Genomic DNA, 25,672 nt, shown 5'->3' on the forward strand with positions numbered 1-25,672 from the left:
TGTTATTCACATACCTGGGGTCAGGAGGGTGGAAGCTCCTTACCTACTTGCCCAAACCTACTGCATTGCCATTAGCAAAGGTGTTCAAGAGCTGCCGTTTGCTGTCTGAGAGTCCCAGGTCCGTGTAGCCAGGGGCTGATGAGGGTATGTTTGGAGCTCTACGACAGCAGCTACTCGGAACCAGATGCGGTAACAAACTTCTCAGAATGTCATTGCTGTTTTGCATGTCTTAACGTGTGGATATGCATGTGAGGTGATAAAGGGAAAGTGTGTGGTATTGTTTCTGTAACAGGCTGTGAAGGCTCTTGTTTAAGAGCGTTTTTAGCTTTCAGCCATGTGAGAGGCCACCACGGCCACTTGCTGTCCTAAAGATTAGAAAAGCACAAGGAAGCTTGAGGTGTCTCTGACCAGTTTACACTGATCCAAGTTGGCTATTATATTCCAGCTGTGTACTCTTTATCTCTCCTTGCAGCATCACTGGTGCTTGTTCTGGGTAGGCAGATGTTGCAGTGGCAAATAGCTACCCCCTGAGTCCCACAGAAACACATCGCAGTGCTTGGGCAGGCCCAAAGGAGGGCCAGGTAATAATGTGAGGTACTAATGGGTAGTATGAAGCCAAGCAGTTGCTGACTCTTTTTTTGCTTGCAGTGATCTCAGATCACTCTCCACGCTCCTTCCAATCTTGGATATAAATTAACATCTGTTTAGTAGGTTGTAGAATAACTTAAGAGCTGGTAACAGGAAGAGTAGGTTAAGAGAGTGAGACAGTTTGGTTTTTACTCCCTTCTGTCTCCTTTGTGAACAGATTGTTGGGTTGAATCTGTACAGGAATTTCCTTTGGAGTAGTTTGATTATCAGCCTTCCAAAAGAGACTGAACCTGACCGTGCAGCTTACCGAGATCCTCGTGTGGCTGAGAGACAGCACGTGTACCCCATAACTTGCTGAGCTGAGCCAAGGAACAGGGAGAGCAGGGCATGGTCTGCATGCAGGAGGTCACAGAAGGGCTCTGGGAGTCCCAGCTCTGTGTTACAGGGTGAGTTGGAACGGTCCCTGTTGGGTCTCATGGTGACTTTGCTCTGTTCTACACTGACCTCACACCAAGAACCCTTGGTGCTGATGATGGGAGGTAACCCAGGTGCAGGGACAGCGTTGTCCCTGTGAACTCAGCAGCCAGGAGCCTTGACTTTGTAGCCTGCAGTCAGGCTGCTCCTGCACCAGTTCATCAACTCTCAGATGACACAATCGTAGAATCACTTAGGTTGGAAAAGACCTCTGAGATCAGCAGGTCCAACCGCTAGCCTAGCACTGCCAAGTCTACCACTAAACCATGTCCCTAAGCACCACACCTACACGTCTTTTAAATCCCTCCAGGGATGGTGACTCACCCGCTTCCCTGGGCAGCCTGTTCCAGTGCTTCACAACCCTTCCAGCAAAGAACTTACACTTGATATCCAACCTGAACCTTCCCTGGCACAACTTGAAGCCCTTGCCTTCTGCCCTGTCACTTTTTGCTTGGAAGGAGAGACAGACACCCTGCCTGCTACAGCCTCCTTGAGGTGGCTGGAGAGAGCTATGAGGTCTCCCCTGAGCCTCATCTTCTCTAGGCTCTTCATCAGCTGTTCCTCATAAGACTTGTGCTCGAGGAACTCTGTAGAGTTCTCTAATGAACTCTACAGCTTCTGATTTTCTGGTTCCTAATGTTTTCTTTTTTCATCTAAATTATATGTGTTTTTTTTTTTTAATCTTAATTATAATGTGTTTGTTTTAAAGGTGAAATGGGATTTTGCTTTTTTTTTTTTTTTTTTTTTTTGAGAATTTTGGACTGCAAGTTGCTAGAAGGCTAATAAAAAAAAGTGCATTAAAAACAGCAGGTCTGGGAGTTTGTATACTTGTGTGCCCTCAGTTTTGTCTCAGCTGTTTCAGTGTAACTGTTGTGAACCTCATGGTTCTGGACAACTGCCTGTTGAAACTGGCGTCATTTGTAGGTCTTAAGCATCAGGCATTGCAGTGTGAGCTGTGAGACGGTCATGTTGGATGGATGCAAAGGATCCTCACAGGGCATTCTGATGTAAATCAGCAGGTCCGTGGAGGGTAGGGAGTGGGCAGTGGTGTGCCGGGATGGCCAGCACTGAGAGAATCAGCTGTAGCATCCTCAGGGGGAGCTGCTCTGCACGGGGGGCTGCAGAGTTGGCTGGTTTGGCAATTTCTGCAAACAGTGGTGCTTTAAATTAGCACTTCCTTAAAGAGCTCTGGAGTGAAGTATTTGGGGGGAAAAAAGCAATCAAATTGCAAAATGGTGGATTGTTCCTTTCATTTTTAATAAGATGCAGTCTTTGCTGCTGCCATAACAGAACAACACTACACGTCCCGTCAGGTTTGTTCAACTGCTAGTGACACGATTATGTCACTTGGGCTTTTTATTTGATCACTTCAAATGCTTTGTGTTGTGGTTATCGTACTTTGAATATAGTCTGTCTACAAGGCGTGTTGCAGACTAAGTATTTTGTCAAAGTAATCTTTGTGCCCTGTCAGTGCGGGTTTTCTTTGAGAAACTCTAACGTAGAATCCAGCAAGCAGTCTGGTTGCCAAAACCTCACCAAGTATTACTAAAATGAGAAAGGAAGCAAATACTGTTTGATTTCAGTTATTACACGATTACTTGTAGTCGGGCTGAGCCAGAATTACAGTATGCTGTCTGTGGCATTTTAATTATAATATACAAAGCTATGTGTGCACTCTGCACATAGGGCACGTATGGCTTTTATGTTGCATGCTAGAAATGTGACTTGAGCAGGTACTGCACTTGAACAATTACCCTTGAATTCCTGCATTATCATCTGAGAGAGGTCTTGTTGCTCCTCAAATCAAAGCAGAACAAAAGTTGTAATTCCTTAGCTCGCGGCTGTTCCTTGAGGCTGCAGTGATTGCTGCTCTGCTGTAATCCTGCTTTCCCCAGTGCCCTTGTTAATGCCTTCTTGCTTTAGATCATCTTTTCGCTCTGATCGTTTGGAATCCACTTGGCAATAGCAATACAATAAAAGTGGATGCAAGTGACAGACTTTGTCTTAAGAACTAATAGAAAGGAAGCCTACAGAATAAAGAGTTGTGTTTGTGTGTAGTTTTGCTCAGGAAAAATATCACACCTTGCTCCATTCTGGGTAGTCAGAAGAAGGGTTGCTGTTTCAGTGGGCTTTTCCTGTAGACCCTCAAATTAGAGGAAGACTGGAGGAAAGAAGAGAAAGTTGAAAAGTAGTTGTTGAGCTTTTGTTGGTTTAAACAAGTAGCAGAGTAATCTGCAATACAAGGATTAGTGCTGGAATTTTAGCTGCCCAGTTACCTTTCAGGACAGGAATATAGATCAATAAGGTGTAGTTTCATACTAATGGTTGGGTGTTGCAAAAAGTGATGAAGCTGCTTGTTTCCTCAGACCTTGTATCTGGTCGGAGTGCTCTTACTGCAGCCCTTTCACTCTGGGATTGTCTGAGCTCATGATGAGCCGGGCAGGAAACTATCCTGATGGAGAATTAACTGGGGGGAGGGAGGGTAAGCAGGCAGATTTTTCACTTTGGGCTGAACTCTTTGACTAGGCTTAAACACAAATTTGGAGGAGCATCAGTGCTGCACAAGGTAGGGGGAATGAAATTTGTGGAACAGTGCCATTGTTCTGAAAGTCGTGGATCAAATTAGCATCACAGCGGGACAGCTCCCAAGGTTGTATTACCACTAGCCTTTATATCAGGCAGAGAAAGCAACCGAGAGTGAGAGGAAAGCTTTTCTGGATATGTGCCTAACGGTGGAGTTCCTGTGAAAGTGAAAGGCAGCTTCAGTGAGAATATAACCATGAACGTGGTTTACTTCTCTGTAAAGGAAAAATATCAGAAGCAAAGAATACATTTCAATAACTGGTTGTTAAACAGGGTATGTATGAAAGATCCAAAGGAAGCAAGTTGAGAGAGGGAAGGAAGTGCTAACTCCTCTGTTTTTCAGTAGTTCTGAGTGGTAGTAAGACAACTGCAGGCTATTCCAGCATAGTTCCAATAGGAAGGATAACAGCTCAAAAATCCAGTTGCATGGAAACTGGTGAGTTGGAACAAATAATATATGAGCAAGTAATAGTTAAAATCAAAGAATGGTTTGGGTTGGAAGGGACCTTAAAAACCCTTCAGTTGCACACAGACACACACCACATTGTGGGCAGGGACACCTCTCACCAGACCAAGTTGCTCACAGCCCCATCCAGCCTGGCCTTGAACACCTCCAGGGATGGGGCAGCCACAGCTTCTTATGCAAAGTATGCAGGGTAAGAAGAGAATATTCTGTAAGTATTCATAGTAAGAGGAAGACCTCTTGATTATACGTGATGCTAAGATGGCTAAAAATATTTGTGACAGGGCTTTTCATAAGTCTGTTCTCTTTCCCTCGGTATTCAATTTTTAAAAAAGAATGATTTTTAATGATTTATGCAGCTAAGCCACTCTGGCTAGCTTCTGCCAAAGGGGATCATCTTTCTCTCTTCTTCCTCTCTCCCAGCCCCTGGCAGTTGAGGGAGCTAATTTATCAGAAGGCTAATTGCTTTCAGGGGAATAACAGGCAAGAGCTGTCTCATGCCCTAAATTGTCCTAGGATCAGTCTGGCGAGGCAGTGATAAATCAGGGAACAGCAACGAGGGGCACTGCGCCTTGCAGTGGCAGTTAGCTGGTGCATGAGCTTCCTTTGGACGTGACAACTACAGCCTTTGAGCGTGACTAAGCCATCTAAACATCATGCTAGGCACTCAGAGAAGCGGTTTGAACCAACTTCACAGCTATCTGAGAACTTCTGAGGGACAGATAATGTTCCAGAGGAGAAGGGGAAAGGCTCTGTAACTGCGCTGCTTTAAAAACTGTTGAAAAGGTGGGAGCTGGAGGATTTCAGACCAGCAGCTTTACTGCACTTCCTGGAGGAGTATGGATAATGAGAAGTATTTGGCCCCACTGATCACTTGGAAGATAATCTCTTTGTGAACAATAATAAGAGTTTTTCAAACGAAAAACCTGGTTAAGCCAGTCCAACTTCCTTCTGCAGCAGGCCAAGGGACCTAGTGGATGGTTGCACTTGACTTTTAAAATGCTCTTTGATATTACAAGCTGGTGTTGGTAGCCTAACGTGGCAGATAGCTGCTGTACAGAGGATGTGTATCTGTCCGGATAGCTCTACTTGGAAAAGGATGGCTGAAGTCAAAGGACTTCTTGAATTTCCGAGGAGCTCTGTCTTGAAACACTTGTTGGTGTTTTCAGGAATGTCTTGGACTACAGCACCCATGTAATAAACCAACATAACATCGAGGGCGGCCAGCCTGTTAGGATTAGAAGTTAGGGTTTAGAATACAAAATCGTTCTGGCAAAGTGAGGAGGAAACCACTGCATTTTTAAATACCAGGTTCCAGCCTCGGATGAATGAAGTGTTGCCTTTGAGTGGGAGTAATCAGCTGTGCAATCACAGCAGCGAACGACTGCAGAACAGAAACTGGAAGCTGTAGTAGGTTAGGTAACTGTAGTGTTTTTTTTAACATGCTTTCATGTTTAAACATGAGAGCTTCCAGAGCTACCAATCATGCCTGATTGTAGGTATTGTCAGGGGAGAGATGGGCTGAGCCACCGGCTGAGTTGTTGAAGCTAGGTGCAAAGTTGCTGGTGCTAATTTCTGCCCAAACGTGAGAATTTGGGGTGTGGGGAGGTTGCCTTTATGCTTATTTTCTGTTATTTAGTAGAATGCCTCTTGTGATTTTAAAAAAAAAAAAAAAAAAAAAAAAGCATTTTAGGTGCTGTGTCTCCCATGTGACGTGGCTATGTTTGTCAAATGCTAGAGGATCAAAATAAGCTTTGTGAATTCTGCTTGTGACTCTGTGATGTCTCCTCAAGATTAGTCTCTTTTCATATAGAAATTGATTAACAGGGGACAAACCTGAAAAATCTCTGTAGCTAGCTTGAAGAAAAGATAAGCTAAAACCTTGTCAATTCTGGAAACAGAACTACACCTTGCAGCGGGCTTCAGTTTGAGGCTACGTTCTGGTTCTGTAGTTTACAGTAAAGCCATTTTTATAATTTTCTTCTAATTCTTTCAGATGAAAGATGTTAATAGCTGTTATTGTACTGAAGAGGGGTAAACTGAAGTCTGACAAAGGTGTAATCAGACTATATGGTTGAAAACTATTATGTTTTCACTTCAAAACTGAAACCAATTACCTTCTCTACCAACTGTTTTGCTGTACTTCTAGTGTGGGCTATTTCAGTAACCAGCTTTGCAGCATCCCATTGAGAGCTGCATGGACACAACTGATGCAGCACTGGCTTCCTGAGTGCTTGGGAGGAAATGCCTGAACACAGGAACTTAGAGAACCTGCTTTGCTAATAGGCAGAAAATACTATTTTATTCTGTGGGTAAATAATTTTTTATATACATGCACATCTGTTGGTTTTTAGCTCCGTATTAACTCTGCTAATTCTACTTGCTGTCTTAGCAGTGCCCTGGGAAGTATTGAATGCATTTGAATAGTAGCATCAAAAAATTATTGGAATTCATAATATTGTTGATCTGTTACACAGACTGTAGTAAGGAATGTAAATGTATTTTACTTCTAAGCTTGAAAAACAATCGCAGTTTTCTAATGGTTAATTATTCTCGTCACAGCTTATAGTTTAATATTAAACTTCGATGGATTAGGAGGGGAAAAAGGAGGATAATGGGAAGCATTGCAATAAACAAGTGGTTCCTGAAGACATTCTTATCTGGATAAAAACAGTTGCTTCTCTTAATAGGAGGTGATAGTAGGCCTCCTTTCTGGTTTTCTGGCATCACTGTCTATAAATTGTCATAACAAGTACAGAAAAAAGCTGAAGTGAATATCTGTCTGCGGCTACTTGTTATAATCTGTATGTGTAATCGATCTTAAATCTCTCCAGAAATACGTACAGATGGATTTGTGTAGCTCGGTGTGCCAAGAACATACAACTTAACTAAGTTTAGTAACTGAAGTCCTGTGTATTTGTGTAAGAGGGAGAGCTCCACCTACTGGAAACAAGCTACCAGTTTATGGAGCGTATTTTGAATGAAGTGTGTGATACTGATTTCTTGTGTGTCAGAGAAGTCTCAGGGATTTCGAATGTGAGCATTTGCAAAAAAAAAAAAAAAAAGTCTGCTTCAACTTTTGAAAGTCTAATCTCTGAAAATACTTTCTCGTATTTTTACGTTGACTTTTTGTTTGTTTATAGGAACATCATCTCCAACGGGCTATCTCAGCACAACAAGTATATGGAGAGAAGAGGGATAATATGGTTATACCAGTCCCAGAAGCAGAAAGTAATATTGCATACTATGAATCTATATATCCTGGAGAATTTAAAATGCCAAAGCAGCTGATTCACATACAGCGTAAGTACAGTGATCTATTGTAGTCTGCAACAAGAACTTTATTATGCCAGTCATTCATTCAAGAAATTACAAATGTCTGGGCTCACATCAAAACTAACTTCTGAGAATTAATTTTGTCTAGCATGTAAAGGAATGTGTACTTTTTACTGAAGAGGTATATTAAATTCTTGATCAAGAAGTAGATAGATATCATTCTTGAGTCTGTCCATTAAAACTCTAATTTTAGCAGTCGCAAAGATCCATTTTTGCTCTCCATGGCATTCAGTAGTTACAGCTTTCAGGAATCTAGTTTAAGAGAAACAGCTACTTTCAGGAACAGACTACCTGTTCACTGAAGCTTAACCAGGATAATACGACAGAGTGGATTGGGAAGTCAAGCAGAAATGGTGGTATTAGTACTATTTGTCTATGCATGGATGGAAGTATTCTACATCTAAAAGTAGGTGCTTTTTTTGATCTCACCAATGATTTCTAAAGGTGTTAGGATGTTATTCTTACTGGAAGATGGCAGTTCTGTGAGCTTGATGTGAGTTCCATGTTAGTTTGAACAAGTTCTGAAAACATTATAAAAAATACAAACTGTTTCAGAACTTTGTTGCATAGTGCAATTATCAGAATGTAAAAAGTAGTATCTGTTGTATGTAAACAGATCTTATGCCTAAATAACGTTGGCTACATGTTAGATTTCTGTATCCATCTGAGCTTCAATGATAAGCTAAATTAGGAGCATGCTCTAAGAGGCAAATGGAGACACCAATGCTAGGAGTCTTCCATGCTGATATTAGGGTATGCTTTTTCATTCTTCTTTTCCTTATCTAGTGGTCTCACAGCTGAAATGACTGTCTTCCGTTGTATTCTGTTCTGCCTATTTATTTTTTTAAATCAAGTCATACTTTTTACAGTGTGAAATACTCACTTGGAGAAATTATCTCTTACAAACTAAAACACAAAAGATGCAAGAATCTGGGAGGTATTGTTCTGGGTGCAGAATGCTGCATTTTCATTGGATATTGTGGAAAATTGAACAGTTTGTGTTCTGCAAGTCATCATTTGTATTTGAAGATTACCTGCTATGTTGGGTAGGCCATCCTGGTAGACCAGTTTGGCCTGATGCTTTTAGGTCACAAAAATAATGGATGAGAATGTATGTGAGGTCTCTGTAATACAGTCTGTCCAAAGTTTTGTTGAAATAGCTCTAAGATGCATGTAGGGTAGAGACTTAATTTCAGAAGTTGATAATCAGTAAAGCTGTAGGATACTAGAGAGCATTGAAAAGTTTGACCAATCTAACAGTTTCTTACTGAAAGCAATGAGGTCAAAAACTTGGATGTCTTAGTCACCAGCAAGTTTTCATTGGCTAATAAAAGCATATCCAAGTAGATGTCAACTTCTATTCCTGAATTTAATGGTATAATTTTTTTAAAAAGAGAAAGCTAAATATAGCTTCTAAGTAATATTACTGTGGTGTTCAAACAAATTATTTTGGTTTTGTGTTTCAAAGAATCTGGCATATTCTAATAGCAGTGTCTGGAGTACAAAGCGTTTCTGTAGTAAAACTGTAACTCTAACTTTGTATTGTGTTATTCAGCTTTTAACTTTTCATTGTATTATTCAGCTTTTAGTTTGGATGCTGAGCAGCCGGATTATGACTTGGATTCAGAAGATGAGATCTTTGTGAATAAGTTGAAGAAAAGAATGGATATCTCTCCTTTACAATTTGAAGAGATGATAGACCGACTAGAAAAGGGCAGTGGTCAGCAGGTACAACATCACTTTGAATTAAAAAATAAATAAAACCTAAAATATGCACTATTTATGTGTATGACTATTTATGTATATGACTATATGACAATAACATACTGGGTTTTACATTTAGCCAGTCAGCCTGCAAGAGGCCAAGCTATTGCTGAAGGAAGATGACGAGTTGATCAGAGAAGTGTACGAGTACTGGATTAAAAAGAGGAAAAACTGTCGAGGGCCCTCTCTTATCCCAGCAGTGAAACAAGAGAAGCGAGATGGTTCTAGCACAAATGATCCCTATGTTGCTTTTAGAAGACGAACAGAAAAGATGCAGACAAGGAAAGTAAGTAGATTAATCCTTCCATTTCATTCTCTTCCTTCTGTCCTCTCAGAAAAAAGCTTATCTAAAGAAATAATCTTGCTATGTAGTGTAAAATAATAAAAGCTGACTGGTTTGTTTTGCTTTTAATTTGCAAGGGAAAAAAGATAAACTACTGTAGGCCAGCTATTAAAGGAAAATTTGTATTTTTTTCACTAAATCTGCTGCTAAACCTACTTATGATGGTGGTGTGGTAAACTGTAGCTCATTGATACTGGCCTATGTTTCTCTTCATTTTTTTTTTTTAGCTTGTGATTTTTTTTCAACACATAAATACTTAGAACTTTAGTTCAGATTATGTAATTTAAATGATGTGGGAAACCATAAAATGCTGTGTATCTACAGAATCGAAAAAATGATGAAGCATCTTATGAGAAGATGCTTAAGCTGCGTCGAGATTTAAGTCGTGCAGTTACCATCCTGGAAATGATAAAGAGAAGGGAAAAAAGCAAGAGGGAGTTGCTGCATTTAACACTGGAAATCATCGAAAAGAGGTAACACTTCTTGAAAACGTGCTGCAGAAAGCTTTGGAAACTATATTCCCATTAATACTTTAAAATAATCTCTCACATTTTATAAAATAAATGTTCAGACTTCACTGTTATGGTATAGCAGATTTCACACTTCAGATAAAACTTAGGGAGTCACTCGTGGAAAAGTGGCCAGTCACCTTAACCTACACTGGTTTTGTTCTTTGTATTCAAATATATGTATCATGTCCTATATGTTATGTAGGAAGAGAGCTCATGATTTCAGGTAAATTCCAAAGGAATTTAATACATTAAACTTTTTTACTGCTTTGAAGGAAATGACAGTTATTTTTAAGGTCCTTCCTAAGCATTACCTTCTTCCTTTTCTTCATTATCTCTGTTCTTTGTAGCAAAGCTTGATCTAATACCCTCATGAAAACAAACAGGCATTTCATACAGCATAACATGCTGTTCTGTGAGTCATCTCCAACTAGTATTTCTTCTGACATCCTGTTTGACAGCTGTGCCAAAGACCAAATGCTCTGTTCTATCAGCTGTCACTTTCCTGATCAACCGAGAATAACATTTGCAGTGTGGAGTTGTCCACACTGTGGAGCAATTGATACTTAGAATCTGAATAAGATTTCTCCAGCTTAAGGATTTGTGTTTGAAAAGTTAAACACTGAGTCAGACTGAAATCTCTAAAAGTAACTTGAGTTAGTTCAACAAGTTAAATATCAGTCTGATCTTTATATCAGGTGCACTTTTTCAAGCACTGACCATCTTCAGAACTAGAGAGGGGAGAAATCCCCTAGCTTTTTCAAAGAGAACAAGCTGTTGAATAGAGGAATGACTAATGCCCACTTCATATTGAAAAACTAAGTTTCACCTTAGTACTTCACACAGGACTTGAAATGCAATACATTTTAAGGTTCTATTTCCTACAAAACTGTTATGCAAAAAAGAGGATTTGTGAATAAGGTGCTTTGCCTCACTGTTTAAAACCTTTTGTGATAAAGGTGTATTTTTAAGTGGTACTGTTGCTGGGGGGGGAGCCTGCCCTGTTCTTTCCATCAAGTTTTTATTTCCACTTCTTCCACTTAAATCTCCAAAAGATGATAATGCCTTACAGATAGTCATCCTTGTGTTTGTCAGAACCACTTATTGCAATAAAGTTTGCGTGTCATTAGCTCCTCCTCTCCCTTCTCTGGAACAATGATTTTTGTACTTCTGGCTGTCACCCTGGACCTCCTCTTACCCCAGGTTGCAAGTATTATTCATCTGTGTTTGACTGTCACATAACTTTTTTTTTACCAGATGTGTGTTGTAAATATTCTAACAAGTAAGAAAATAAAAACCACTCTGATTTCAGGTATAATTTGGGTGACTACAGTGGAGAGATTGTGTCTGAGGTCATGGCACAGCGGCAGCCAATTAAACCTACCTATGCTATTCCCATCATTCCTGTGACTAACAGCAGTCCTTTCAAACATCAAGAAACTATGGAACTGAAAGAATTTAAAGTTAATAAAGTGAGTAATGTCAGTAATGGAATTAATAGTTCATGCTGTTACATGTGTAAGCTACAGGATAAGACAGTGTGGAAAACATTTTTAACTGGGTGGGGGGGGACACTTTCTGATAGGGGAAAAACACTACAACTGGCAGGAAAAATACAGCAGCAAAGCTGCAATAGGAGAAAAATACTTCACTCTGCTGGAGTGATGATAATAGCCTAGGAACTATTGGAATTCCTTAAGACAGAAATAAAAGGAGTATAGATGAACTGGAGACAAGGGCGCATACAATTGTAACAAATTCTTGCACTAATTGGTATTAACCTTTTTTATTTGATACTGTCTACGGTGTTAGGATATTTTGAACAAAGTTGTATTTATTACCTAAATATTCTACAAAAATGAGGTCTAAAAAAGTAAAAGGCTTACACTGTTCTAAATTCATGTATCTATTTTAATATGGAGGGTTTCTTTTTAAAATTTGATCCATTGATTTTCCTAGCATGCTGGTTTTCTATTTAACTTTTGGATAATGTATTGATTCAGACAGTTAAACAATATTTTTTCTCCTGGCTTTGTGCCATACGTAACATAGCTGTTGTGCCACCAACTTAGCACATTCAATAAGTCCCATCACATAGGATAAAGTGTTAAAGTACAACTTTAATTTTAAACAAATATTTATTATACCTGAGGAATGTATAAAGACTGTTCCAGATCCGACAAAATAGAGTGAATCAATTAAAGCTTTTGCTGGAGTGTACTTGCCTACTAGTTATGCAGGGTTGATGTAGTGTCTGAAGGCTTGAAATAAATCTCTCTATTAGAAACTTGGAAAATGTATTTGCATAGTATGAGGAAATGTGTTTAATTTTTATTCTCTGAGATGCTAGGTATCTTTGTGAAGTCTAACTTCTGTCTTTTAAAGGATTGTTTGATACTTGATAATTCCCTAATACTGCGTAAACACCTGTATATGTTAGCAAGTAAAAATGGTGCCCAAAGGCACCATTGTATATATTTTGGTCTAATTTTCCAAAATAGTATTTTTATCTTGACCACTGGTGTTCTACCGATGATAGTGGTTGAGGAAGTAGTACTTAATTCACCGTATCTATTAAACGTTCCAATTCATGGAAGTGATAAACAACCATTCATGAAATGTCTGCTTGTGTTGGTATCAAGATGTTAGAGAGATGAGTTTGCTCTTCAGCTTTCTTATGCAGGAGTTTGGGGAAACTCCTGTTTTAATCTAATTTGTGTGTATTTATATGCATTATATGCTGACTTTATTTTTCTTTCCTTGCAGCAAGATAAACCTGATGTTATTCGACCCAAAAGAAAGTATGAGAAGAAGCCAAAAGTCTTACCTTCGTCTGCTGCTGCTACTCCTCAACAGACGAGTCCTGCTGCACTGCCAGTCTTTAATGCTAAAGATTTGAATCAGTATGATTTTCCTAGCTCGGATGAAGAACCTCTCTCCCAGGTAGTATCTCCAGAATTTTATGCTGCTGTTAGGGAAATAATAGAAGTAAAACTCAAGAATTTACTAATATCTCTTCCTCACCAACACTACCCCCATTTTAAAGGTTTTGTCTGGTTCTTCGGAGGCTGAGGAAGAAAATGATCCCGATGGTCCTTTTGCCTTCCGTAGGAAAGCAGGCTGTCAGTACTATGCTGTAAGTAGAATTTCCTTACGTATCATAAGACAGAGCATTGTTGTAGGATAAATTCATATGTCTAATTATTTTAAAATTATTTTAAGCCTCATTTAGACCAACCTGGCAACTGGCCATGGAGTAGCCCTAAAGAGGGAAGATTAGGAGATGTGCGTTATAGATACTGCTTAACCACTCTGACTGTACCCCAGAGGTGTATTGGGTTTGCACGAAGACGGGTCGGCCGTGGTGGAAGGTAAGCACTATATAATTGGTGTTGTTAGTTTTTTGTTTTTGTTTTTGTTTTTTTTAATAAATCAGTAAGACATCTTTGAAAATAGAAAAGTTGGGGGGGAAAAAGACATCACAAAGTTGGCATTTGGTATACTTATTTGATAGCTTCTTCAGCTGATGATGCTGTAGTGGAAGCCACTTAGTACTTACTGCTTGCTTAAATGTTTCTAAATATTTTTATTGCTGCTACTCTTAAGTGCTAAGGTGAAAACAAGCATATGTTTTTAGTTGTAATTGGTGTTTCATATTTAAATGACTTGTGTAGTTGTCTTCAAATAAAAGTACTTGATGATAGCAAAAATCAGTTTTCAGAAAATGCATTTCTGATTTTGCATCTGCTGTAGCGGATAATTTTAGGGAGAAATATTTAAAAGTGACAACTGTTTCAAGTTCTAATCATGGCCCAAAATGTTGAAGAATTAAGGACTGTTACTTCAGGCATTTTATTTCTGAGCTTCTTTAATGGAAACAATTTGGAAACTAGTATAAGTGCTATTTCTATTTTTTATTTACTATTTAGTATAAGTGCTGTTTCTTAAATAACTTGTGTTTTAATACTGATGTCTTCTAATACTGACATCCCAGTCATTTTTAAATCTTAATTAAAAAAGTGATTTGACATTCAAATAAATGCTTTGAGTGTCTTATTCTGTTGGCGAGTCAGATAAGAAACTGAAGGCTCTTACTGGCATTTTGCAGGGGAATTTGGAAAGTAATGTGTGATAGCTTTTGGCACTTCATGGGATGGTTGTAGGTATATTCATTTTATATGTCAGTAAAGCACTTAAATTGAAGTTACTTTAAGAGGACATTTGGATTGCATTTAGTTACGTAAGTAATTTTATTGTATTTCTTCATTGTACTGCAGAAGTCTTCCAGCCTGATGGGTTGGGGGGGGGAAATTGTGTCCGTTGCTTTGTCATAATATATACACAATGTTTTGCGTCAGCCATTAATAGAGTAAAAGCTAGTACATACCTGGAAAGAGAAACATCAACATACTGCTGCCTGAAAAGTACTGAATATATAGTTATACTTCATGTGCCTGATCTCAGGGATTTCTTGGTGTAGAATAGTTTTGTGTAGTTTCTTCTATTTGTTTATGTATGTCTTCCTTGAGCACACATGGCAAACTGGTGATTTTATTGGTATTTTCTTGCCCCAATGTAATTCTGCATTGTTCTTCTGTTTTAGGGTGCTACTAGACAGAGCGCATTCGGACTACGATAATACATTTCATCAGCTGGATTTGGAAATGCTTTCCTCATCACAACACTCTTCAATCAGTCAATTTGCCAATACCTCAGAAACAAATACCTCGGACAAATCTTTCTCAAAAGACCTCAGTCAAATACTAGTCAATATCAAATCATGTAGATGGCGACATTTTAGGCCTCGGACACCATCCCTACATGACAGTGACAATGAGGAACTCTCCTGTAAGAAATTATACAGGGGTGTAAATCGAACAGGCACAGCACAACCCGGGACCCAGATATGCAGTACCTCTATACAAAGCAAAAGTAGCAGTGGTTCAGCACATTTTGGTATGTTTATTTTGACAAACTTCCTTTCAGAAATATTAAACTTGACTCAGAAAATTCAGAATATCGTTAGGTCATCCATACTTTGCTTCATGATCTATTTGGATGGTAGCAACCCATCTTTTATCTTTGCTACGCAGAATGTTTATTTTTAGTTACTGCCAACAGTAGTGTACTGCATCTCAAACTTATGCAAATGCTACCTTGCTATTTAAGTAGAATTTTAGAAATGTGGTTATTTAGAAACAGTGTTGTATAGGGTAAAGGTAACTCTGAAGATCTGGATTTCGAAAATTAAAAATATTTTTGAAATGCTGATTATAACACTATTCCATTTTTTGTCACAGTGCAAGTGTGGTGGTGGGAAATGTTTAATTAAAATGTTTGTAATGAAAATGCCAGCGAGGTTATGAATTCTACTCTGGACTTTTAAGTAAAAGTAAATGCCATTTCCCATCCAAAAATGTCTAGTCTACCCATTCACGCACCCTCTGTGTGCATCTGTTCATGCTCAGCAAAACTCTGACTCTACGTCTAGTCAGCAAATGACAGATTACTTCGTTTAGAACCTCACTTACAGAATTGAGGAACTGACTCTAGGAAAACTTGATGTGGTGTTAATTGTTTTTACATTGGAATATTTGGATGGTATCTCTATGTTGAGTTCTTCACACTGACAGTTTGGTACTTACATGGTTAGCATATAGCTTACATAACTTCTGAGTTTTGATAAGTTAATATGTTAAATCTCACCTTTTTATAAAAAAAGTGGGATTCTCTGTTCTTGTTTTTTAAACAAATTTTTGAAGTTCTCTATAATTTTCTCAGAAGCTTCTGGAATGATGTTTCTACTTAGAATTTTATCTTTCAAAAAAAACCAAACAAACTGAGAACACCTAGAAAATGTATGAGTAGAGTGGAGATAGATACATATACCTAATAAACTCCCCAGATTGAGGGGATATATGGAATATTTGCTCAGAGTGCTGCCCTAGTGTCTCAGGTCTTTCATATTCTCCAATATATTTTTCTTCATTTCTCTGTCTTGCTTCCCTGCACCCTATTTTTTTCTGAAAATTCTTCTTCCTTGCATTTTTAGACTTAGTGGGCAGCTTTGTTCTGCTTCCTTATTTCATGTTTCCTCTTCTTGCTGTCCTAGAGTAGGTCATTGTCCTCACTGCCATCCTTCACACGTTCTTTTCTCTCTTATGACTCTTTTTGCTGGGAAAAGTATTAGGGCTAAAGCTGGTAGTGCTTATGGCTTGTGATCCAAATATGGCTTTTGGTGTTTGAATTCAGCCCCTCCACACAAGTAATGCTTCAAATCAATAAACCAGGTCTAGAACTGAACAAGAGCATCATCCATCTAATAGCTGGAGTCTGAACTTTGCTGTAATGCCAGCCAGGTTACTGGTATGAAAACAAAACTCTGTGTGATGAATAGTTTATAAACATGCTCTGAAGTGTTGATAGGCAGTACGTTATATCTGAAAACCAGAGACTTGAAAAATCAGCTGATTATATTCAAAGCATATATTTGTATGTATATGCATACCTAAATGTAACACTCATAGAATCTCTTTTTCTTAAAGAGATAATTAAGATACCTCCTAAATGGAAGTGAATAAATTAATGGAATTGCTATTGTGATCTGTTCTGTAGAAGCTTTTATGTGGCTGAATTTTGAAGTATGTGGGAAGGTAACATAGATGTCTCAGTGCCTTGCACGTTACATTAATTTGTGCTTGGAATTGACTGCAAGTGGCTTGTCTGTGTAAAATGGGTTAATATGTAGAGCTTTAAAATTTAGAAGTTGTAAAGTTCAGATTCATATTTTTAGTGTCAATACAGGAGTGATATACTTCATTTAAAAAAAAAAAAAAGAAAAAAAAAAGAAACCTACATCTGAATTCATAGACACGCTTGAAATCAGTTACCAGTCTCTGGGTAGTCATTTGTTATCAGTGTGACTAAGTCAGTTGTACTTCTAGAATTATTTGTAATCTTAATCAGGATTTTCTGCACCTGTGTAGATGTCGGAGGTTTTTTATATATGATGATATGATGGTTGTCTTTAGGGTTAGGTGTTTGAAAACAACTTAGTCTTACTCATCAGTGCCGTTCTGATTTCAAGCCTTCTTTCAGTGACTTAAAGTCTTCCTTAAGATACGTTGTCTACACAGATTACAGATGGGAGTCTTTGTATGTCTCATGGATGAGTTTAACCTCTTCAAAGGTGCTTATCAGTTGAGGCTACAGCTGCAGATTTAGGTTTTCCTTTTGTCGGAAACCCTATAAAGACCACAATGTATCTAACATCTGTATTAGAATTTCTCTGATAATGCTGCAGATAACAATTCTGTAGGGTGTCCCCAGTCCTTGTTCTTAGCTACCTTTAAAGCTGGGAGTTTGTGGTTGTGGATTATTTTAGTATTAGTTTCCGGTTCTCTGCATTTTAGTATCTGTTTGGTTGTTTTTTTTTATTGTTTTTTTTAAGTGGCAGTAGGTCTTGTTGCCAGAAACACTGATTAAAGCACTTCTATTTTAAAAAAGCCTTTCATCCCTTCCCTGCTGCCATGAGCTGTGGTCAAACCAAATAGCTTACCTTTAAGATGAGGTCCATCTTGAGATTCTGTAGTGGTTAGCAGAGGTGGTCATGTTGCTGTGTGCCATCACATGAAATGTTCTGTCCCGTTCCATATGAAAGATGTTTACAGAAATGTTGAGCTCTTTCCACCTGGAACAACTCCAACAAAATGCTGCTGATGTGGAAAAACAGCTGTGGAAAACCTTGTTTTTTCAAATCTGTCAGATGTGGTCAGCACAGGCGAGAATTCAAGATGGTATCTCAAGCTGCTCTGCTATTCAGAGGCTTTTTCATTAAAAGTGTGCTGTGACACAACCGTTCTTCTCTGGCTACAGGAAGCATTGGTTTTTGCCCTGAAGATCGGAGAGATTTCCTCAAGGAGCCAGGAGGTGTTCTGTGCTCACTTTGAAGTGAGCACCTGAAGAAACAAGCTGTTCTGATACTGGCTTTCAAAGTGCTCAGCGTAAAAAAATGTATAGAAGATGGAGTGGTTGGATAGAGATTTCATGTGTCAGCTGAGGAAGGGATGTCTTAAATCTCTTACAAGTTACTTGGAGACAGCTTGTGTGCTGAAGGGATAGACCGTGGCAGCAGGATCAGGTAGCCAAGAAAAGTAGCATCACTTTTGAAGAGGGTGGTTCTGGTTCCTTTTCATCTACTGAAGAGTTAGGAAAAGACATCTTTTGCCCTCTTGCAAAAAGACCAGATTTCAGGATCTTCAGACATGTTACACAACACCACTGAAAAGCAGGTAGGAGTCTAAATGCACAATTCCTTCTTGTGGAGGATTAACTGTTGTTCAGTGGGGAAGCTGTTCACTCTGAATGAAATGGAACAATTCCTGCAGTAAAGGAGCCAGTATTGCTGACAGTTTAACTACTAGTCCAGGTTATAATCTTCAGAGATGGCACAAGTGTGTCTTAATAGTTTGAAGGATATAGGAGGCATAAGTGTTCATCTGAACTATGCATGAGCCAGACATTGTCTTCCTTACTGGATTAATTGATCTAGTTCTGCCAGGCAAATGGCAGTCTTGGAACTGCATTGAATTCTAGAGACTGCTTTTTTTCTGCAGACTTGCTATTAAATGCTACATTCATTTTTGGATGTTGGCATCTAGTAAATAAAAGTCTGAGACAGTTAAACTGTATGGCACGTATGGTCCCGTTGCAGCCTTGGGTTTAGTAGGTGGCTGGTGTCTCCAGTCTGCTAGTGAAAGGTTTGAGCACCAGCTCCCAGGCTCTGCAGCAAGGTGAAGCACCCGTGTTGTGTTCTGTTCTTCACTGCCTTCCTTGCAGAGAAGTTAGAGCTCTTTGAGAAGGTCTGCAAGTCATAAAGAGGCTAACAGTTAACTACAGTCTGCTTAGCAAGCAGACTAAATCTGTAACTCTTGCTTTGAGAAGTCTGTGTTTTGACAGAAGCCTGAGAGTTCTTAGTTATCTTTGGTATTAATAGATAGTATTTTATATGCAAACCTGCAGACATCTAGGCTATTATTAAAGAATCCAGAATAGCTTACCTTGCCTTTTCTTTCTTGTAAACTAGAGATGTAGATAATGTGCTACAAGCTGTGCTTTGACATTCGGTAACTTTTTATGTGGGAATTCCATAGAAACAGCATTTTTCCTAGTAAACTTGGTTCCTTTTTTTCACGCTTCAATGTGCTTCTGAAAAACAAGTTTGCGCATGTACACTAAAGGGTCTAGAAGGATGGTGAACTATGTTTCCATTTCTCAAATATGTTCTTAGAATTTCTGTCTCTACTTGTGTTGCTGGTTGGTGGATCTCTGCTAGTTTTTGGTGCTTAAGTGTTCTCATCAGGCGTAGATGACACCCTTACCATGCTCTGCCCACCTCCAGCAAAGGCATTCCATTTCCAGAAGGAAGCTTCTCAATCTCTTTGGCAGTTCCTCACTCCAGAGTAGGACCTGTCTTTCCTTTTTATTGCTTTCATGCCATCACTGGCTGTTCAGGTCTTTTTATTTAACCCTTCTATTTGTAATAGTCTCAACACTGCTGCTTGCTTTACCATTTTCACTTTTCGAAATACCTGTTTTCAAAGGGGATTATAAACCTGGTCATGAAAAAACTGATGTTTGTATTGGCTACTTTCAGTTATCATTGGAACTTAAGTCTGAGCCCCTCCACGGCTGAGATGTTAAGATCTTAGGTGAAGAACAGTAGCCTCAAAGCTACATGGATTCTGGGAATAACAGGAGGTTTTTGGCCACCCTCAGCTTAGTGAAGGGAGGAAATTTTGAAAATAAAATCTTCTGGGAAATTATGTGACTGAGGGGTGGGGAATAACCAGTATTTATGAAAAAAATTGCATATTTCTTGAGACTTTGATGTAATTCCTTTTTCAGAAACTTTGTAGTTTCACTAGTTTTTCCTGTTCAGCTTCAAGTCAGTTGTTGTAAGGCTTTGCCCTGAATTGTTGGGTCTTTGGGGTTTTGTAAATTGTTAGACTTGGTCTGCATTCCATGCAAGTGCGGTCAGGTATCATCTGCAGAGTAAATTGCATGTACCTCGAGTAGTCGTGATGTTTCTTAGAAAATTTATATTGAGGATGATGGGCAGGCAAATATATATAGCAAGCATTTCCAAGTTTTATTCAATGGCTATTAAAAATCCTCCTTAATAATCATTTCTGATTGTTTTTCCACTACCATGTAGGGAATACGTATGTAGACCTAATATTTAGTTGATAATGTCTAGCTTTAGAGTTCTGATAGGAATTTCACACTGAATTCTGTTGTGCTGAAATATAAGGCTGTCGTAATAATAATCAGGGGCCTAATAATCATGTTCTCGGTGTCTGATAATGCCATGTTTAAGTAAAATCAATCTTGAACTTCTTTTCAGAAAGTGAAACATCTTTGGGCCTGGTGCATCAAATACTAAATCACACTGATGGCTCTAAGTCTCTCCAATCTTCTGAATTCACTGGTGAGAACTTGATATACAGTAGAAAATCTTTAACCAGGCAGTATAAGCCAGATAACATCTCATAATACAGAGATTGAAAATGTGATGTTCTGGATTACTTAATATTGTGAATGATGTTTGCTTTGCATGCACTTTGGCATTAGTAACCACTAATTGTTCTCTTGTACAGCAGGGGTATGATGCTTTCATGTATTTCTCTTATGAAAATACCGTAACACAATATATAATCTCCCTCCCACAAAGTTAGCAGTTCTGTAATTGTGGACTTTATCAATTGCAAGCTTTGGTTATGTGATCTATCTTCTGTTACTTGATCAAGACTACTTTGTTAATGGCCATTACCTCAGCCTGAAGGATCGGGAAATCTAGCGCTGATTGGAATTTCAGAGTTCTTTTAACCCTATATAAGCTTAATGTCTTAATGCTTCAGTTTTCCTACTGAAATAGCACTTCTCCTTGTGAGAGTGGATACTTAAGATTATGAAGCAGTTGCTTTTGTTTTTTAATGACTCTGAATATGTAATTCTTCAGATGTTTGACAGGACTGAAGAATGTGCTGAAAGGTTTAATCAGGCTGTTTGAGTTTCTTGGTATTAAAGTTTTTTTAAATTTTATTTTAATATGAATTAACCTGGATAGGTTATTGTGTTTACTCCGCAAAGATTGCTCACTTTCCCTGGTAATTCTAGGGAGCATCTATGATTCAGGTTAAAAAAGAGAGGTGGTTGTAGAGGATCCAGGAGTTTACACGTGCATTTTCTGCTTCCCAGGATATATTTTCTGGTTTTTAGGGAACAGGTTCTTGCAGTCTATATTTTTGTGTGTATTTTCCTACTTCAGGGGAATAGAGGAGCAACTAGCACATCACCTCACAGTAAGACTTGGCAGTGGTAGTCAAGAGGAGGAGGCTGTGGCTATTTACCATACCCTGAACAATTCCTTGAGATTTGCTGTCCATAGGGATCCCGCAGCTGGCCTGTCTTCTAACTGGTTTCAGCCACTTCAGGAAAAGATTTGCATTTTCAGAGAAAACTACATGCAGGCTGCAGCGTTTTAAGGCTAATACACATTCAGTGCTGTGGTAAAACTAGTTAGCAGTGTAAAAATAGTTGTATATTGCAGTGTAAAACTGCTGAGAACTATGGATCTGACAAAACTGCTGACAGCATCACTGTGAACCTGTGCTTCAGAAACCACCACCCTTTGAGTATCAGCATCCCACAGAATATAGTAGATAAGTCAGACAGAAACACACAATTGAAAGATATTATTCAATGGCTTAATTTGAGCAAAAAATGGTATGTCACTATCCAAAAGATTACAAATATCTCAGTCACTTAAATGATCATAGGAAAACATACAATGAGTCAATTGTGTAGTTTGTTGAAAATCTAAGTTATTGCAGAGGACTTGTTGCTGTCTCTAAGGAGATACTAAAAAAAAATAATAATTTGTAAGTATTCATTTATCCTGTCAATCAGTCATGGTTAACCTAAGGGATTTCCTTGCATTCATAGCTGCAAACTCCCAAAGCTTATTTTTGCTACTTTCTTTTCTTTTTGCAGTTTTTAAGTCAGAATACTTTAGTCTTTTTTTTTTTTTCTGCAGAAGCGTAGCATTAATACAGTTGCAGAACAAGTGCATGTATTGTCCCAAGCAGTTAAACGAAGAGAATAGCAGCAAAACGTGATGTAGTGACTTAAAATCCTGGAGGCTGTCTAAACTGCAATGGCATAACTTGATTCAGAATTCTACTAGTAACAGTTCAGAATTATATTCACTTTTCATTATGTCAGTTGAGAACGGTATGCTGCAAAATAACTGAGAAACATTCGTATGGCCTCATCTCACAGTATAACTTGAGCTTCACATCTTCTGGTAACTATCATGAGCTATCGTGAGATGTGGATCACTCTAGGTAGAGTTGCAACTTAAAGGTTTGTAACATTTAAGATTAGGAAAGTCGGAAAATTGATTCCATTGTATAGGTGGCTAAAAGGGTCTTGGAAAATGTTGAGAAGGTTCTGGAGAAGGTGCAGTTGTTAGCTCTGAAAGACAGTTGAGATTTTCTGAAATTGTCTTATTTGTAGTAGCGGTTGAAACTTGGTTGGATTCTGTGTAGCGAGTGAAATTGTATGCTTTGTTACTGTTAAATTCAGTAAATTCTGCAGTATTGGGTAGGCATTACTATATGATGGAAACATGCTAAATCTAAATGCTGTGTCCTTAGCATGCTGTTGGACAAGTCTATAAATGCTGTGTTCCCATCTAGAGCTGCTGAAGCAATAATCTGTTTAACAAATAGCGTGTGTCATCTTTAACCATCAAATGTTTTTATACCTTTTTTCTTTTTTTAACTTGAAGCTCTTAATTTCAGAAATTGCTGTTGTTCAGTTGTCTGTTGCTCTGCTAATTTTTTTTTTTTTTAAGACTTGAAGGTCTCCAGTAATACCACAAATATGTAACCGCTTAGCAATACCACTTCTCAGTTACCAAAAGCTCAGGAGGCCTAAGGGTACAACTAAGGTCTGGGCTTTCTTCTTGACTGCTATGAATGGGCTAAAGTTGCATCAGGGAGATTAAGGTTGGATATTAGGAAGAACTTCTTTACTGAAAGGGTTGTGAGGCATTGGAATGGGCTGCCCGGGGAAGTGGTTCAGTCACCATCCCTGGAGGTCTTTAAAAGACATTTAGATGTAGAGCTCAGTGATATGGTTTAGTGGAGGACTTGTTAGTGTTAGGTCAGAGGTTGGGCTCGGTGGTCTTGGAGGTCTCTTCCAACCTAGATGATTCTGTGATTCATTTGCTCCGTTTTTTCCAAAATAAAGCAGTATTTTGGATTTGGTAAAGCCAGGGATAACTGTTTACTACAACTCTACACTAAAAGCCTAAAATATACTTAAAGCTTGAAAATTGAAACTGGCTATTCAAAAATTTAACTTGCCTATCATGCTCTGGTACATGTGAGTACAAGAGTGGACATTTTTAATCTTAAGTATATTTGCAAAGTACGGTACAGTAAAATACCTTACTGGTATGTGGAACCTTCAGAAACAGCGCTATGTTGGTTAAACCATGCAGATTCTGAAGCTTGGGGTTTTTTTAAAGCATTAAGTTGAAAGTCGCTACTAACTGATAAATAAAGTGTCTATCGATACCAGAACAGTATTTCAATTCTTCTGCTTCCACTACTGCTACTAGTTTCCTCAGCTATCCCCACGCTAATCTTTGTCTGCTAAAGCTTTCTTGCTTAGCTGTCTGTGTTTGGTAATAGTTTAAAAATAAATGTGATAACGGGCTTTTAGTTTACATAAAGTAGAATTAAAATATGAACAGTGAGCTCCTTATTTGGTTTATGAATTCTAGGGTGGTTTTTAGTAAGCACTTTGTGTGGTATTACTTCTAAGCTGTTCTCTTAGAAATGACTTTGAAACATTGAAGAAATGAAGCCAATTGAAGTAAGATTTAGCTCTAAGACTAGCATGGCAATATAAACATCCTGCATTACTACTTGCTGAAGACTGTTAATATAAAATAAAATAGTAACCTGAATGTAGCTGCTGAATAAGAATTTATGACCTCAAGAGCTCAGATATCAAAAATACCAGTAAAAATTCAGTGCTGTTTCCAGTACGTATTAAGAGGATTTTGGACAATGTTTAAAAAAAATAAATGTTAAAAAATCATAAATACTCTGGAAAAATACATGTTCAGCAGTGTTCACTCTCTTCAAGTAATTTTTCAAATTCTTACTTTGTTTATCCATTTTTATTAACCTGTTATTCAGGATTATACATAGGCTACAATTACTCCTCAGAATCCTTTTATATCAAGAAGTAGGAGATTGTTTATATCAAAATTAAAACTAGTTTTCTAAAGGCAAGCAGGCCTGAAAAATAAGATTAACCAAACAGTAATTACAATTTATGAACAAGGTTTAAGTGCAGTGATTATTTGTTGCCAAACAATAGTGAACTTTCCTGAAAGTACAACTTCCTTTGCATTCTAGGAGTATGAATGCTATTTACAGCACTTAAGATTGCAGAGATGCTCCTAACTAAGATACATATTTAAGATTTTCCTTCAGTTTTATCATAGGCTGAACTTGTAAAGAGAGTCAAATTCCAGCTTTTGATTTAGTTTGAAATTTAAAGCAGACTTTTATTTAGGAAACGTAAATTTAAAAAAAAAAAAAAGATCATTGTACTAAGCTAATCAATGTACTAATGACACGTTTTCCATTGGGCATCCCATGTCAGTCTGTACACACAATATTTGATCAATTTTTTTTCTTGCAGGGTAGCTGGATAAAATTGTAGTTGATTTGTCGTGCTCTAACTTCTGTCACCTTTTCAAATATTTTAGAGAAGGATGTAGATGTAGTAGTTCAGTTGTAAGCCTGTCCAATTCAGAGTTTTCAACTAAAGTTAAAACATAAATTATCATTGTAGGTACTTGCTACCTTCAAAATGTCATCTGTGAGGGCTGAAAACAATGGTTTCACAGGCAGTTCCCAATTTTTGCATATAAACCTGCTTTATCATTAATGCAGATAGTTTAGCTTCACAAAAAAAAAAAAGTGGAAACTGATGCCATTTCTACCTACATTTTTTAATTAGATATTACAGAGTTTTGGGTGGTTTTGACTGTATTTTTGGTTCCTTCTTCCCCCTCCCTTTTTTGGTACCAGCCTAAATGCAGCAGAACAATTGAAATCTTTAAGCTGTTTTTTTATATGTATAAAGAGAAGACTTAAATCAAGCAAATCTTGAGAAGGATGACAGCCTTCTTGCTATAAAGGTGCATTAAGGCTCTTTAGAGAACTGCTGTGGTGTATTTTTTATTTATTTAGGACGATAAAATAGATGTGTTTATATACACAACACCTACATATTTTGATATAGTATTTTCTCGTTTTATATTTTGTTCAGCATTTACAGCCGAACAATACCAGCAACATCAACAGCAACTGGCACTAATGCAGAAACAGCAGCTTGCACAAATTCATCAACAGCAAGCAAATAGTAATTCCTCTGCCAACACATCACAGGTGAGGGATTTGTCTGTGCTATGATTTATCCCTCATTGTTTCCCACCAGGGTTCATCTCTAATTGTCAACTGT

General features: G+C 38.1%; 1 protein-coding gene across 8 annotated transcripts in view; it reads left to right on the forward strand.

Annotated features, from left to right (window-relative positions):
* EPC1 (enhancer of polycomb homolog 1) overlaps positions 1 to 25,672 on the forward strand; it is a 68,549-nt gene that overhangs the window by 39,202 nt on the left and 3,675 nt on the right. For 4 of the 8 annotated variants that reach the window (XM_084281756.1, XM_084281755.1, XM_084281751.1 and 1 more), the window contains 11 exons: positions 7,252 to 7,411; positions 9,027 to 9,172; positions 9,288 to 9,494; positions 9,876 to 10,024; positions 11,373 to 11,532; positions 12,827 to 13,003; positions 13,107 to 13,196; positions 13,283 to 13,431; positions 14,664 to 15,016; positions 20,466 to 20,549; positions 25,481 to 25,599. In XM_084281756.1, the coding sequence (XP_084137882.1) occupies positions 7,312 to 7,411; positions 9,027 to 9,172; positions 9,288 to 9,494; positions 9,876 to 10,024; positions 11,373 to 11,532; positions 12,827 to 13,003; positions 13,107 to 13,196; positions 13,283 to 13,431; positions 14,664 to 15,016; positions 20,466 to 20,549; positions 25,481 to 25,599 (1,734 nt within the window). In that variant the 5' untranslated portion in view covers positions 7,252 to 7,311. Of the gene's footprint in view, positions 1 to 6,239; positions 6,421 to 7,251; positions 7,412 to 9,026; positions 9,173 to 9,287; positions 9,495 to 9,875; positions 10,025 to 11,372; positions 11,533 to 12,826; positions 13,004 to 13,106; positions 13,197 to 13,282; positions 13,432 to 14,663; positions 15,017 to 20,465; positions 20,550 to 25,480; positions 25,600 to 25,648 lie in introns of those variants that run through there. The other 4 variants (XM_084281752.1, XM_084281754.1, XM_084281757.1 and 1 more) reach the window with 3 other exon arrangements.

This window comes from Netta rufina (genome assembly GCF_964035555.1).
Source record: "Netta rufina genome assembly, chromosome: 2".
Taxonomy (NCBI): Eukaryota; Metazoa; Chordata; class Aves; order Anseriformes; family Anatidae; genus Netta; species Netta rufina.